Source organism: Anomaloglossus baeobatrachus, chromosome 7 (assembly GCF_048569485.1).
Source record: "Anomaloglossus baeobatrachus isolate aAnoBae1 chromosome 7, aAnoBae1.hap1, whole genome shotgun sequence".
Taxonomy (NCBI): Eukaryota; Metazoa; Chordata; class Amphibia; order Anura; family Aromobatidae; genus Anomaloglossus; species Anomaloglossus baeobatrachus.
In genome coordinates, this window is record NC_134359.1 from 57027894 (window position 1) to 57043237 (window position 15344).

General features: G+C 47.8%; 1 protein-coding gene across 5 annotated transcripts in view; it reads right to left on the reverse strand.

Moving 5' to 3' along the window:
• Positions 1-15344, reverse strand: part of TLK1 (tousled like kinase 1) — a 523998-nt gene that overhangs the window by 101353 nt on the left and 407301 nt on the right. For all 5 annotated transcript variants that reach the window (XM_075317318.1, XM_075317317.1, XM_075317320.1 and 2 more), the window contains 2 exons: positions 9646-9717; positions 4346-4421 (listed from right to left, as the gene is read on the reverse strand). In XM_075317318.1, the coding sequence (XP_075173433.1) occupies positions 4346-4421; positions 9646-9717 (148 nt within the window). The remainder of the gene's footprint in view (positions 1-4345; positions 4422-9645; positions 9718-15344) is intronic.

Genomic DNA, 15344 nt, shown 5'->3' on the forward strand with positions numbered 1-15344 from the left:
ATGGGGTGTTTGTGCAAAATTTTGTGATTGTAAATGCGACAGTGTGGATTCCTTTAGCTGACATACACACATACATACACACACTCAGCTTTATATATTAGATTTTGATAGGGTATTTCCATCTGGAACATATATGGCATGTCGATAGGATAGGCAAAAAGTGTCTGAGAGAAGTGAGTCCCATCACTGCGAGCTCCATCTGTTTTGATACTAGGACCCCGATGAGGGCTGGAAAGACTTGAAAGATGCACACACTTGGCTCACGATTTATTTCTATAATAGACTAATCGAGCCGTCCCATTGATGGGACACTAACCTTTCTTACGGATATGCCATAAATGTAGTGATGAGTGAGTCCTACCAAGCTCAGGAATCAAACCAAGCAGGTCAGATGCTAGGACGGGCTCAGCTCGACTACCGAGTATAATGGAAGTCAATTGGAAATTCGATAACTCTTCCAGAAAAATGCTTGAGTTTACTATTGACTTTGATTATATTCGGTACTCGAGTCGAGCCTGTCCTGGAGTCTGACCTGCCAAGCACCCGAGCATGTTAGTGCTCATTCATCACTACATAAATGTCCCAAATGGGACAAGCCCTTTAACATTTGGATGGGATATCATCCTCACCAAATTATGACACTTCAGCATTCTTCTGACAGTTCACATCAATCTCCTCAAGTATTAATAATAATAATTTTATTCATTTATATAGCGCCATTTATTCCACAGCGCTTTACATACATTGGCAACACTGTCCCCATTGTTGCTCACGATCTAGAGTCCCTATCTGTATGTCTTTCAAGTGTGGGAGGAAACCGGAGAACCAGGAGGAAACCCCCGCAAACACGGGGAGAACATACAAACTCCTTGCAGATGTTGTCCTTGGTGGGATTTGAACCCAGGACCCCAGCGCTGCAAGACTGCAGTGCTAACCACTGAGCCACCGTGTCGCCCATATACATGTGTCAGGTGATACCCATACACATCAGATGGTTAACCGATCCGGTCAAAATTGATGGCTTTGGCCAACTCTTAACTAATGTGTATTGTGACTTTTTGAAGCCTAAATTAATTTTACTTAAGAGTATTCTGATTAAAGAGAACCTGTCAGGTCCCATATGCGTTCTAACCTATAAGCAGGGTGTTGTGTGGCCTAAAAACCCCTTCCTACCCATCCCTGTGTTGTAATATTGTGTAATATGAATGTATAAAAAAGGGAACGTGTAAGTTACAAAACCTATGTAAATGAGCAGAGGGACTAGTCCCTTGGGCGTCGCTTCGTCCGCCTAGTTTGCCCTCTTTCCCAGGGGCGCGATACCATGGATTTACATGAGCGACGTCACCGTCAGCTCCTGGAATCCCGCATGTGTGCACTTCTCATTCGCGCAGCCTTCTTAGCCGGGTGTTTACTTGGCGGTTTTAGACGCGCTCTGGGCATGGTCGGAAGCGCAGGAGTCTTCAGATCATGCGCAGTGCGCTTGTGAAGCCGACAAGCGTACACCCGGCTAAGAAGGCTGCGCAAATGAAAAGCACGCACATGTGGGATTCCAGGAGCTGACGGTGACGTCGCTCATGTAAATCCATGGTATCACGCCCCTGTGAAAGAGGGCAAACTAGACGGACGAAGCGATGCCCAAGGGACTAGTCCCTCTGCTCATTTACATACGGAACATGCAAGTTCTAAAACTTTTTTTTATATATATTAATTTTACACAGTATTACAATACAGGGATGGGTAGGAAGGGGATTTTAGGCCACACATCACCCCTGCTTGTAGGTTAGAGTGCATATGGGACCTGACAGGTTCCCTTTAAAACACGTTATCACTTAAAGGGAATCTGTCACCAGGTTTTTGCCACCTAATCAAAGCACCATAACAGAGGCAGAGATCTTTAGTGGGCTGCTTAGTGTAGTTTTGATAAAATCACTGTTTAATCAGCAGTAGATTATCATTACAGGACTACTTGGCGTGCTGCAGGTAGTCCAGCATATTCATGAGCTCTGTATAACAGCTAGATCTGCAGCAGAGAAAACATTGATTTTATAAAAATGGCAGCAAACAGCTCAGTAAATGACACATTACTGGAATCAGGGTCTCTATCTCTACATTATGCTGCTCTCAGATGGGGGAGCAAAAACCTGGTGACAGATTCCCTTTAAATGTTAAATAGGTGGGGGGTTTGAACGCTGGGACCTCACAGGTTCCGTGTTTCACATTTCAGTGCCCTCAGGTAGACCGCTGTGCCTCTCTTAATCCCCTAAACTTTGAAAGAAGAAGCTACTCCATTCTTCGATCGGCCAATTGGCCGGGGTCCAGCAATTAGACCCCATTGAGTTAGCAATTATTCTCCATCTTGTGGTTAGGTGATAACATGTTACTCCCAGAAACCCTGAGCTAAGGCTAAAAATAAAAAATAATCAATGGATCCCAGCCGCCACCCCGACCCGACAATGTGGTTCTAACTTGACTCCCATTCAGGTTAAAAAAAATGTGCACGTGATTTCCAAAATACAGTTGTGTGCGCGAGTGGCCCGGTGCCTAGGAGAACCCTACAAGGTCCTCTTTGGACTCCTCAGTACCCCAATACTGTAGGAAAAAGCCCTTAAACTCATAGATACCACGCACTGCAGATGTCTGCTGGTCTACAGACATGTCCATGTGTTGCTTGCTGTACAACAATGGGATAAAACCCACGTCCAAGCTACAACACAAAAGCTTCTCAGTACCGGTCAATGGATCCGGGATGTAGCTGCCAGCAGCGAGCGGATGATTAGACGGAATATCACCTACATCATGTCACCGCGATCACACGAGAGCAGAAATGCCGCAGGCAGCTGAATTGAATAATGAGCTCGGGCCCTGAGGAGAGTTTGTAAAATAAATTGGATCGACATCTATTTTTAATGCAGGTAAATGGCGTCCAAACCAGAGAAGCTAAAATTATTCTATTCTTCACTTCCGTATTAAACCGTCAAATTAATGGATCAATCGGAAAGTGAGCTAAAAGCATTTGGAGGTGGAGAATTACCTGCTCTACGGGGGGCGCCGTAATTCAGTTACAAAATATAAAGAGACGGACGGAAAAAATAATAATAATGTAGGAGATTACCCCTGGTTCAGAGGCGTCCTACATAAATTAGTTGGTAATTGCATAATGGTGATTAATGGAATGATGTACGTTACGCAGCTGGAGAGATCACACAACACAGCGGGGAGCTTGGCATGTTTGGCCACCAATCAGTAGGCTGAGGGAAGGCTCAAATAATGGATCTTCTCATCCGTATTATGGCGGCAATTCCCAGCCCGACCTAAACTAACAGCCTAGTATACGTCTATGATGGGGTTACTTCAGGTCACGAGTCTGGCGGCTGGGCAGGGACTTTCAGCAGAAAAACCGCTGCAATACGGTGGGGTGGACCTTCTGCAATGACTGTCCTAGGAGGCCATCATCTACTTACCGCAACATAGAACCTAAATGAACTGGAGAGACCTCAAAGCCCTGTGTTGGAAATGTATGGTTGATGGGCTTTGTCTGATGACATCTCCACTGTTCCTAAGAACTAGGGGCTTCATAAGTCAAGATGATGAGGAGTTGGCTGGAGTCAGACGACCGAGAAAACAGTCGCAGTATACTGCGGGTGGAACGCGATCCTGTTGCACTCGCACCTATGTAAGTCTATGGGGTGAGAGAAACATCGCACTGCTCTTGCGTTACACCGGTGTAATGAGGGAGCAGTGCGATTGTCGCATAAGCCGGCAACGGAGGAGATAGGGAGATAAATGCCTCCTCTACTCCGCAGTGTCGGCCCTTCCCTCCGCAGCGCTGGCTCTTCTCAGTACCGACTCCCCCCTCAGAGCCGCCCCTCCTCAGCGCCTGCTCCCCCCTCTGCAGCTGTGGTCTGATCGCACGATCGGACCACAGACGCATGACCCTTGGCTCCCGCTGTGCTGCCAAGCAGGAGCTGACTGTCATGCGAGGATCGCACAAATCCCCATGTGGCCTTGGCCTAAATCCTACTCCAGTCCCTACTGGATGCCGCTCCTTGTTACGAGTTTGATGAGCAGTGGCTGTCATTACCTGACCCCCACATATCAAACAAATTATCACCAATCCTGTGGATAAGTAATTCCTTGTTTTGACAGGACAACCCCTTTAAACGACCTCCAGTGGTGGCTGGCGGTAGACTACGCTTGCACTACAGTACAGAATGTATGCTGCTACAATGCCGTGGTGTTGAATGGAGACGATTCATTTTCAGCTACGATTCGCATACATTAGACGGAATATATTGTGATATATAATTAATTCCATTTCAATACTCAGCTTAAATATTTACATTACCTTGACTGCTTTCATTCTGATTCTCTGCTTTCCGCTTCCTCCCCCTTGATGAGTCTGGCTGTTTCTTCTCTGGAGTCTGGAACGAATGATCAAATAGAAAGAAAGAATATATCTTTTACAATTAATTGAATTAAACTGAAAACCTGACACAGGGACCAGCGGATTTTTACAAAAGCAGAAATTGTCACTTGGACAGCTCATGTCACTAGGGCAGGCAGTCCTTACATTAGACATTTTGTGACACCTTCACAAAAACACACTACATGGTGCCAATTAGGGGCCAGACAAAGAGGGACTAGCAACTCATGCATCGGGCGTGCACGGAAACCAGTCTGCTCCACAGTATGGAGGCGTGCAGGCTCTGTGCACTGCCATAGGTAAGGTGCTGTATGTATAGATATAATCTGACTACACACAATGATGCACCCTAGGGGCATGTGTGGGGACATAATACTGCACCCTAGGGGCATGTGTGGGGACATAATACTGCACCCTAAGGGGCATGTGTGGGGACATAATACTGCGCCGTAAGGGGCATGTGTGGGGACATAATACTGCGCCCTAAGGGGCATGTGTGGGTACATAATACTGCACCCTAAGTGGCATGTGTGGGGACATAATACTGCGCCCTAAGGGGCATGTGTGGGGACATAATACTGCGCCCTAAGGGGCATGTGTGGGTACATAATACTGCACCCTAAGGGGCATGTGTGGGGACATAATACTGCGCCCTAAGGGGCATGTGTGGGGACATAATACTGCGCCGTAAGGGGCATGTGTGGGGACATAATACTGCGCCCTAAGGGGCATGTGTGGGTACATAATACTGCACCCTAAGGGGCATGTGTGGGGACATAATACTGCACCCTAAGGGGCATGTGTGGGGACATAATACTGCGCCCTAAGGGGCATGTGTGGGGACATAATACTGCACCCTAAGGGGCATGTGTGGGGACATAATACTGCGCCGTAAGGGTCATGTGTGGGGACATAATACTGCGCCCTAGGGGCATGTGTGGGGACATAATACTGCACCCTAAGGGGCATGTGTGGGGACATAATACTGCGCCCTAAGGGGCATGTGTGGGGACATAATACTGCGCCCTAAGGGGCATGTGTGGGTACATAATACTGCACCCTAAGGGGCATGTGTGGGGACATAATACTGCACCCTAAGGGGCATGTGTGGGGACATAATACTGCGCCCTAAGGGGCATGTGTGGGGACATAATACTGCGCCCTAAGGGGCATGTGTGGGGACATAATACTGCGCCCTAAGGGGCATGTGTGGGGACATAATACTGTGCCCTAAGGGGCATGTGTGGGGACATAATACTGCACCCTAGAGGCATGTGTGGGGACATAATACTGCACCCTAAGGGGCATGTGTGGGGACATAATACTGCGCCCTAAGGGGCATGTGTGAGGACATAATACTGCGCCCTAGGGGCATGTGTGGGGACATAATACTGCACCCTAGGGGCATGTGTGGGGACATAATACTGCACCCTAAGGGGCATGTGTGGGTACATAATACTGCGCCCTAAGGGGCATGTGTGAGGACATAATACTGCGCCCTAAGGGGCATGTGTGGGGACATAATACTGCGCCCTAAGGGGCATGTGTGGGGACATAATACTGCGCCCTAAGGGGCATGTGTGGGGACATAATACTGCACCCTAGGGGCATGTGTGGGGACATAATACTGCACCCTAGGGGCATGTGTGGGGACATAATACTGCACCCTAAGGGGCATGTGTGGGGACATAATACTGCGCCCTAAGGGGCATGTGTGGGGACATAATACTGCGCCCTAAGGGGCATGTGTGGGGACATAATACTGCGCCCTAAGGGGCATGTGTGGGGACATAATACTGCGCCCTAAGGGGCATGTGTGGGGACATAATACTGTGCCCTAAGGGGCATGTGTGGGTACATAATACTGCGCCCTAGGGGCATGTGTGGGGACATAATACTGCGCCCTAAGGGGCATGTGTGGGGACATAATACTGCGCCCTAAGGGGCATGTGTGGGGACATAATACTGCGCCCTAAGGGGCATGTGTGGGGACATAATACTGCACCCTAGGGGCATGTGTGGGGACATAATACTGCACCCTAAGGGGCATGTGTGGGGACATAATACTGCACCCTAAGGGGCATGTGTGGGGACATAATACTGCACCCTAGGGGCATGTGTGGGGACATAATACTGCGCCCTAAGGGGCATGTGTGGGGACATAATACTGCACCCTAGGGGCATGTGTGAGGATATAATATTGCGCCCAAAGAGGCATGTGTGGGTATATAATACTGCGCCCTAAGGGGCATGTGTGGGTATATAATACTGCGCCCTAAGGGGCATGTGTGGGGACATAATACTGCGCCCTAGGGGCATGTGTGGGGACATAATACTGCGCCCTAAGGGGCATGTGTGGGGACATAATACTGCGCCCTAAGGGGCATGTGTGGGGACATAATACTGCGCCCTAAGGGGCATGTGTGGGGACATAATACTGCGCCCTAAGGGGCATGTGTGGGGACATAATACTGCGCCCTAAGGGGCATGTGTGGGGACATAATACTGCGCCCTAAGGGGCATGTGTGGGGAGATAATACTGTGCCCTAAGGGGCATGTGTGGGGACATAATACTGCGCCCTAAGGGGCATGTGTGGGGACATAATACTGCGCCCTAAGGGGCATGTGTGAGGACATAATACTGCGCCCTAAGGGGCATGTGTGGGGAGATAATACTGTGCCCTAAGGGGCATGTGTGGGGACATAATACTGCGCCCTAAGGGGCATGTGTGGGGACATAATACTGCGCCCTAAGGGGCATGTGTGGGGACATAATAATACTGCGCCCTAAGGGGCATTTGTGGGGACATAATACTTACTTTTGCTCAATATCAGGTGATAAAATGTATATATAACACAATAATAATGAGCATTTAGTTTGACGGATTGATTCAGCCCTCCTGAATGGCTGGCACTTCCGGTCATGCGCACTATGAAGCCGGTTGTACGCGTCCTGGCTTCAGAGAGGTCTACTGCGCATGACCAGAAGTGCCAGGCATTCGAAAGCATAAACACAGGTACACGTGGCACCCCTGGTGACGCTGCATTGAGTAGCATGTTCGTACGACCCTGTGGTCGTGCTGCCATGCTAAGACGGCGGCTAGTCAGGGGATATACCGGTAACGCCCTTGGGACTAGTCCCCGCACTAATTAGCAAAAGATAATAAATCTTTAGAAATACTTTTTCTATATCCTTTATCTATGCTAGTGTATACAGGGATGGTTAGGCAGGGATTAGGAATATGCACCCAGAACTGCTCGTGGTCCTGAGTGCATATTACACCTGACATGCTACCTTTGAAGGGGTTTTCCAGGCTTGAGGCTTAAGTGTGAAATCATTATGTGTGGCTGCAGACTTGTGAATTCTCACAGCGGGGCAGGAGTGGTGGTGATGTGTGCGATGACATGCAGACTAGACATGCACGGCATCGCTTAATACAAGTGAAGTGAGTGAAGCCGGACAAGTCTAGTTGGAATGTGGCAGGAAGTATGGAAGCAAATCCCATACTTTTAACCGATGACCACCCCCAGGGAATCCTGACAGCATGTTTTCAGGGTTTCCTTTGTAATGCACAGGTGATGGAAATATCACCTGTGCAATACTAAGGAAATCCGGAAATCATGCAAGCTCTTCAGGACTGGAGTTGAAGAACGCTGCTATATGCTACTCTAGTTCATAGAGCGGGCTGCAATATTATCCATGCCAACCAACGGTCAATGTGGAAAATTGCGCATGCGCACTAGCACACTGGCTATAACTGGCATGTGTGCCGTTTGTGTGTGGTCTGCCATGCACATAGCTGAAAACACGCTTGTCTGAAAGAGCCCCAAATGTGCCAATATATCAGTTTCTTTGGGTGCGGCCATACTTTGTGTTTTGCTATGCTGCCAAAAGTCCACTATCCTGTAGAAGGCCAATGATTTTGGTTGACAAATCTGTGGTGGTACACCATGCTGGTGGGCATTTTCGGCATTATGTGACCAGTCTTGCCCTATATTCTGAGTCTGTTGATTCTTTACTTACCAAACGTCACACAGGACTGTTTTAGTCCTATTTTAAAGGGAACCTGTCACCAGTTTTTTGCCCTATAAGCTGCGGCCACCACCAGTGGGCTCTTATATACAGCAGTCTAACATGCTGTATATAAGAGCCCAAGATGATGTGTAAAACATAAAAATCACTTTATAACACTCATCTAAACCGGTCGCTTCGGTGGATGTGGGTCAAATGGGCGTCTTCGTCCTCCGCTGCCTCCTCTTTTGGCCATCTTTTTCCTCCATCTTCTAAGGCTATGTCCGCACGTTGCATGTCAATTGTTTTTGCCATTTGGGTTTTGCACTGCAAAGCTGAGTTTTTGACCAAAGTTCTGCAACAAAAAGGCTGCAGTTTGAACTGCATAGTGCGGACAAGAAACCCAAATTCCCATAGACTTTGCTTGAAAAGCAGAACACAACCATTTTGGCATTAAACGCTGCAGTTGAAAAAGCAGCAAAAAAGCAGGTAAAAAGCAACGTGCGGACATAGCCTAAAGCCGCGGTGCATGACGCGTCCAATGTCATACACGCTCGGCGGCGTTCAGGTCCTGAGCAGGCGCAAATCAAAGTACTGTAGTACGCATGTTCGGGAGCGGTGAGTGTATATGATCTAGACGCGTCATGCACACAGGCTTCAGAAGGAGGACGAAGATGGCCGAAAGAGGAGGTGCCAGAGGACGAAGATGCCAATCTGAGCCACATCAACCGCAGCAACCGGTGTAGGTGAGTATTATAAAAGTGTTTTTTTATGTTCTAAACAGTGGCCTGGGCTCTTATATACAGCATGTTAAAATGCTGTATATTAGAGCCCACTGGTGGTGGCCGCAGCTTATAGGGCAAAAAACTGTTGACAGGTTCCCTTTAATTGATTCAGCCATGTAAACCTGCTCTACATAACAGATGGACATAATAGATAAAACTAAATGAGCCTTTTCTAAGTTTATCCTATGATTAGAAAGCACTGGCTCTTTAAGCCACCCACTCGCCCTGAAAGCTGAGGCATGAATGGCAGCCATCACATTGGAGAGATGTGATTGGAAACTATAAATATTCCGAATAAAAATGAGAAGTGACAAGATTGTGTTAGGACGACTAACGAACATTCCTCTCATTCCAGGAAAAGGAAGATGAACACATGCTAAACACAATACACGGGACGCAGGATCCCCCGCACACTGCAAACATACCTCTGACTCTTTGTCGCTTAAAGATCCCAGGCTGCCGAAGCTGTGGTTGGAGCTCTCGTTGTTTGTTGAGGCCTGTTGAGCACACACGGGTAGGACAAAATAAATAACGCAAGCAAAGTACACAACACGACAAAAAAAGACACAAGGTCACATCATGTACAGAAGAAATAAGTAATGTAATAAAAAGCACAAATCCTAATAAAAAAGTAGAGATTGGAAACAAGCTGTGCCATGGATGTGGTAACACTACTCACCTGCACCCTGGTAAACATACCATGCTGCCACATCAGCTCTATATATCTATATATTATATCTAACTATCTATATTATTTTTCCCCTCCTTTTATAAAAGATATATTTAGCCAATTAGGAGCAGGGGCACAACCACTCTGCAGTCCCACCAGTCTAGACTCCGGACAGTCCATTATGACTGGAGGAACCTTCGGAGCAGAAGCACTCCTCACCTCCTTAATCTCCCACTGATCTGGTGTAGATCCTTCAGTGGTCCCCTGCCAGTGTATGCCTAGCACTGATCAGCTCCTTAGACCCTGTGCCCACAAGAAAATGTACCTGCGGAATTTTATGCAGGTATTTCCACAGCAACTCCCCGGAATCTGCAGCTATCCGTTGTTGCAGAGTTTCTGCGGCATTGTTGCGGTAAACCTGCGGAAACAGTGCGGATTTCGTGCGGAATTGCTGTGGATTTCCCGCCCTGTATCTCCATAGTGGAAAGGCAGGAATTCCGCAGATAATTCCGCAGGAATAATTGACAAGCAGTTACATGCGCAGCCGCAAAAACTGCAGCATTGACACAGCACTCCCCAAATCCTATAGGATAACATGGCGAGTGTCTGTACTTGCGTATACCTGCGGATTTATCTGGAAAATGTCGAAAATCTGCAGGTTTTCCGCGGTAAAATCTGCAGGTATTTTCACCCGTGGGTACATAGCCTTACTCTCCAATGATCTGATGTAGATCCTTCAGTGGTCTCTGCCAGTGTATGCCTAGCACTGCTCAGCTCATTAGTCTCCAACCGATCCGGTGTAGATCCTTCAATGGTCCCCTGCCAGTGTATGCTCAGCACTGCTCAGCTCCCTAATCTCCTACCAATATGATGTAGATCCTTCAGTGGTCCCTGCCAGTGTATGCCCAGCACTGCTCAGCTCCCTAATCTCCTACCAATATGATGTAGATCCTTCAGTGGTCCCTGCCAGTGTATGCCCAGTACTGCTCAGCTCCCTAATCTCCCACCGATCCGGTGTAGATCCTTCAGTGGTCTCTGCCAGTGTATGCCCAGCACTGTTCAGCTCCCTAATCTCCTACCAATACGATGTAGATCCTTCAGTGGTCCCTGCCAGTGTATGCCCAGTACTGCTCAGCTCCCTAATCTCCCACCGATCCGGTGTAGATCCTTCAGTGGTCTCTGCCAGTGTATGCCCAGCACTGTTCAGCTCCCTAATCTCCTACCAATACGATGTAGATCCTTCAGTGGTCCCTGCCAGTGTATGCCCAGTACTGCTCAGCTCCCTAATCTCCCACCGATCCGGTGTAGATCCTTCAGTGGTCTCTGCCAGTGTATGCCCAGCACTGTTCAGCTCCCTAATCTCCTACCAATACGATGTAGATCCTTCAGTGGTCCCTGCCAGTGTATGCCCAGTACTGCTCAGCTCCCTAATCTCCTACCAATATGATGTAGATCCTTCAGTGGTCCCTGCCAGTGTATGCCCAGTACTGCTCAGCTCCCTAATCTCCTACCAATATGATGTAGATCCTTCAGTGGTCCCTGCCAGTGTATGCCCAGTACTGCTCAGCTCCCTAATCTCCCACGATCCGGTGTAGATCCTTTGGTGGTTTCTTACCAGTGTATGCCTATAACCTACTAGTGATCACTTGTCATGATTGTACTTGGCCACCACTGCCAATCGGACGTTTCAGCAGTCTTGTGCCGAGGTATAACTGCTCAGCACCAGTGATCATTGGCAGATTGCAAACAAAGAACGACACAGACTACTGAGCATATGCCCTGAAATTGGTGGGGGATAAAAAAGCAGTAACACCAATTTTTTTTAACATTTGAATTTCTTTTTTGTTTAATATCAAAATTAAAATTTTCTACTCGGCATCTCTAGTCTCCACTCCAAAAAAAAATGAATGCAGACGAGGAGACCACAAATTGACCGGTCCTCTGAAGGAAATGTGGACAGAGAAAGTTACTGCTTAGAACCCGGATTGGAAAGTTTTAAGATCAAAGTCTCGGCCACAAATTGACCCAATTACACCCTGCTGAATACACAATGGGTACAATAGGTGGTGACAAAAATCAAAAGACCGTTCCACTGATTGGAAATAAAACAATTCAACCTTTTCCAGTAATTATAAAAACAGCAAATTTCTCAAGACGCGGCCAAACCTGCAGCAGGTGTGTAACATTACAGGAAACAAAGCCATCAAGATACAGCCGAAGTCGAAAGGAGAACACCAAGCTGAATGCCATCTACTTACAATCAAATCTGTGGCAATTTGAATACATTTCTCACTTTGGAGGACCGGACCTGTCTGAATTGTTTAGTCCACTGATTTTCTTGGAAACCGTTTAATGCCTCATTTAACCTGCGGAGGTGCTGCAGAGAAATGGAGCACTTGTTGGTGGGTGTCCTCACAAAGATTAAGGCCGGTTTCAGACGTCCGTGTTTAATCAGGTACAAGTCACAAGCATGGTTATGGTTATACGTGTGTCACGCGTGTATCAGACGTGTTTGCATACATGTCACACAAACCGGAGAAAACACGGGTCTCTGAAATAAAAAGATTTTCTATATTCACCTGTATCCAGCTGTGTTTTCTTTGGCTCTGCTGCCTCCCGCTCCTGACCGCCGCTAATTATATTCATAGAATATTCACTGCAGTGAGGAGCTGGAAGCAAAAGCACTGCGGGGACAGTGTTGGGTACATCACCGCAGAGGACAGTACCACAGGACAGGTAACGAGTATTCATCTAAAAAAAACCCCAAAAAACAGTGTGTAGGCAGTGACATCCAGGACGTCATTGGAGTTCCTAATGAATCGTGATGACACCCCCGCGACACCCGCACTGCGGCGGTGTCAGGACGGTGACTTCACGGTTCATCAGAGTTCATTGGGAACTCTGATGAGTTCTCAATGCTGTCCCCGCGATGATCAAGCTTCCAGGTCCTCACTACACACACACAGCGTGCGCGCGCACACACACACACACACACACACACACACACACATACACACACAGCGCGCGCGCACACACACACACACACAGCATATATACACACAGCACACGCACACACACACATATATGTATAAACACATAGCAGACATACATGGATACACCTAGCACATACACACATGAATGTATACACTGAACACACACACGTATACACTGAGCACATATACACACACATGTATAGACGCATAGCAGACACACTTGGATACACCAAGCACATACACACATGAATGTATACACTGAACACACACACACACACACACACACACACACACTCTCTGCTTTTTACTCACCTGTCCCCAGCAATGCGGTCCTCAGCACAGAAGTCCCCAGCGCTGCTGCTGCTGCTTCCAGGTCCTCAGTGCAGTGAAGAATTAATGATTATAATGAGCGGCGGTCAGGAGCGGGAGGCAGCTGGGCCGAAGAAAACAGCGCTGGATACAGGTAAATATAGAAAATCTCTTAATTTAAAAGACCCGTGTTTCCTCCGGTTCATGTCACACTGATGTCACACGGATCACATCAATAAGCAATCCGTTTTAGACACCCATGCTGCCAGAGAAAAATTGGACATGTCTGCGTATGTGTGTGTGGGGCCACGGTCAGTGTAAAAACACGGTCATGTGAGTAACAGTACAGAATAACATGCTTACGTGTCGAATCCGTGTTAAAAACGGATGTCACACGTACCTGAAACACGAACGTCTGAAACCAGCCTAAGGCCATGTGCGCACTAGAAAAGTGATTTTTCTCAAGAAAATTTCTTGAGAAACTTCTGGGAGTTGAAGATTACCGCACCTGGGGTAAAAAAACGGACCAAAACCGCGGGAAAAACGCATGCGTTTTTGCCGCAGGTTGGTCCCTGCGGGGTTTTTTATGCTGAACTGCAATAAATAATATAGATAATAGATAGATAATCGATAGACAGATAATGGATAGAGGGAAAGATGAATAGATAGATAGATAGATAGATAGACAGATAATGGATAGAGGGAAAGATGGATAGATGAATAGATAGATAGATAGATAGATAGATAGATGAGAAAGACCTATATAATGTCCCACCCCCCTGCATATTCTAAGCTGGCACCCTTTAGTGACTTTCATGTGGCACTAAAGGGTGCCTAGCCTTGTATTTAGCCAAAAAATAAATAATTAAAAAAAAAAACGACGTGAGGTCCCCCCATCTTTTGTAGCCAGCTAGGGTAAAGCAGACGGCTGCAGCCTGCAAACCACAGCTGGCAGCTTCATCTTGGCTGGTAATCCAAAACAGAGGGCACCCCACGCTGTTATTTTACATTAAATAATTTAAAACAAAAACGTGGGGTCCCCCCCAAATTGGATCACCAGCCAAGGTAAAGCGGACAGCTGGGGTCTGATATTCTCAGACTAGGGAGGTCCACTGTTATTGGACACTCCCAGCCTAAAAATAGCAAGCAGCAGCCGCCCCAGAAGTGGCGCATCCATTAAACGTGCCAATCTTGGCGCTTTGCCCCAACTCGGCGCTTTGCCCCAACTCATCCCGTTGCCCTGGTGCGGTGGCAAACGAGGTAATATATGGGGTTGATGCCAGATGTGGAATGTCACCTGGCATCAAGCCCTGGGTTTAGTGATGTCATGGCGTCTATCAGGTACCCGACATCATCAACTCAGTCAGTAATAAATAAAAAATAGACAACAAAAAAAGTTTTATTTGAAAAAACACTCCCCACATTCCCTCTTTCACCAATTTATTGACAAGAACAATCAAATCCGGGTCTGGCGTAATCCATACCATAGTCACTATCCCAGTCAATGAAGAACAGAATGTTCCCTATTGGCTGGGAGAGCAATGCAGTGACCTGAGCTAACATCAATAGGTCAGCCCAGGTCACTGCAGGGGATGACTAGCGCTGCTGTCAGGAGGTTAGCTGAGATCATTACCTGCTGCGATGATCTCCTGCACTGCTGACGTCAGCGCTGTCACTGCCTTCTATGCCCGCCGCGTTCTCAGCAGTATCGCGTGAGCCCGTGATGTCACCGCTAGTGACAGTCTCGGGCCGCGGGCATAGACGGCAGTGACAGTGGTGACGTCAGGAGATTGTCACCGCAGGTAATGATCTCATCTCACCTGACAGCAGCGCTCGTCATCCCCTCGGCTGCACGCACTGCAGGGTGACAAGCTGCTGATACTGCGGGCAGACACTGACACTGCAGTGTAGGCAGCCGCGGGGCCGGAGCGGGACACAGACTGCACGGGCACCTGGAGGTCACACGGAAGAGCTTCTGTGCGGCGTCCAGGGAGTGTGACGTCTGTGTTTACTCTCTGCTCCGCTTCCTCTTCTGTCATAATGACATCACTTCCTGCAAAACTGCAGGCAGCGATGAGCATTACCGCAGGTAAATCGCGGCTATACCGGGGGTATACCGCACATCATTTGCTACCTGCGGTATACCCCCGGT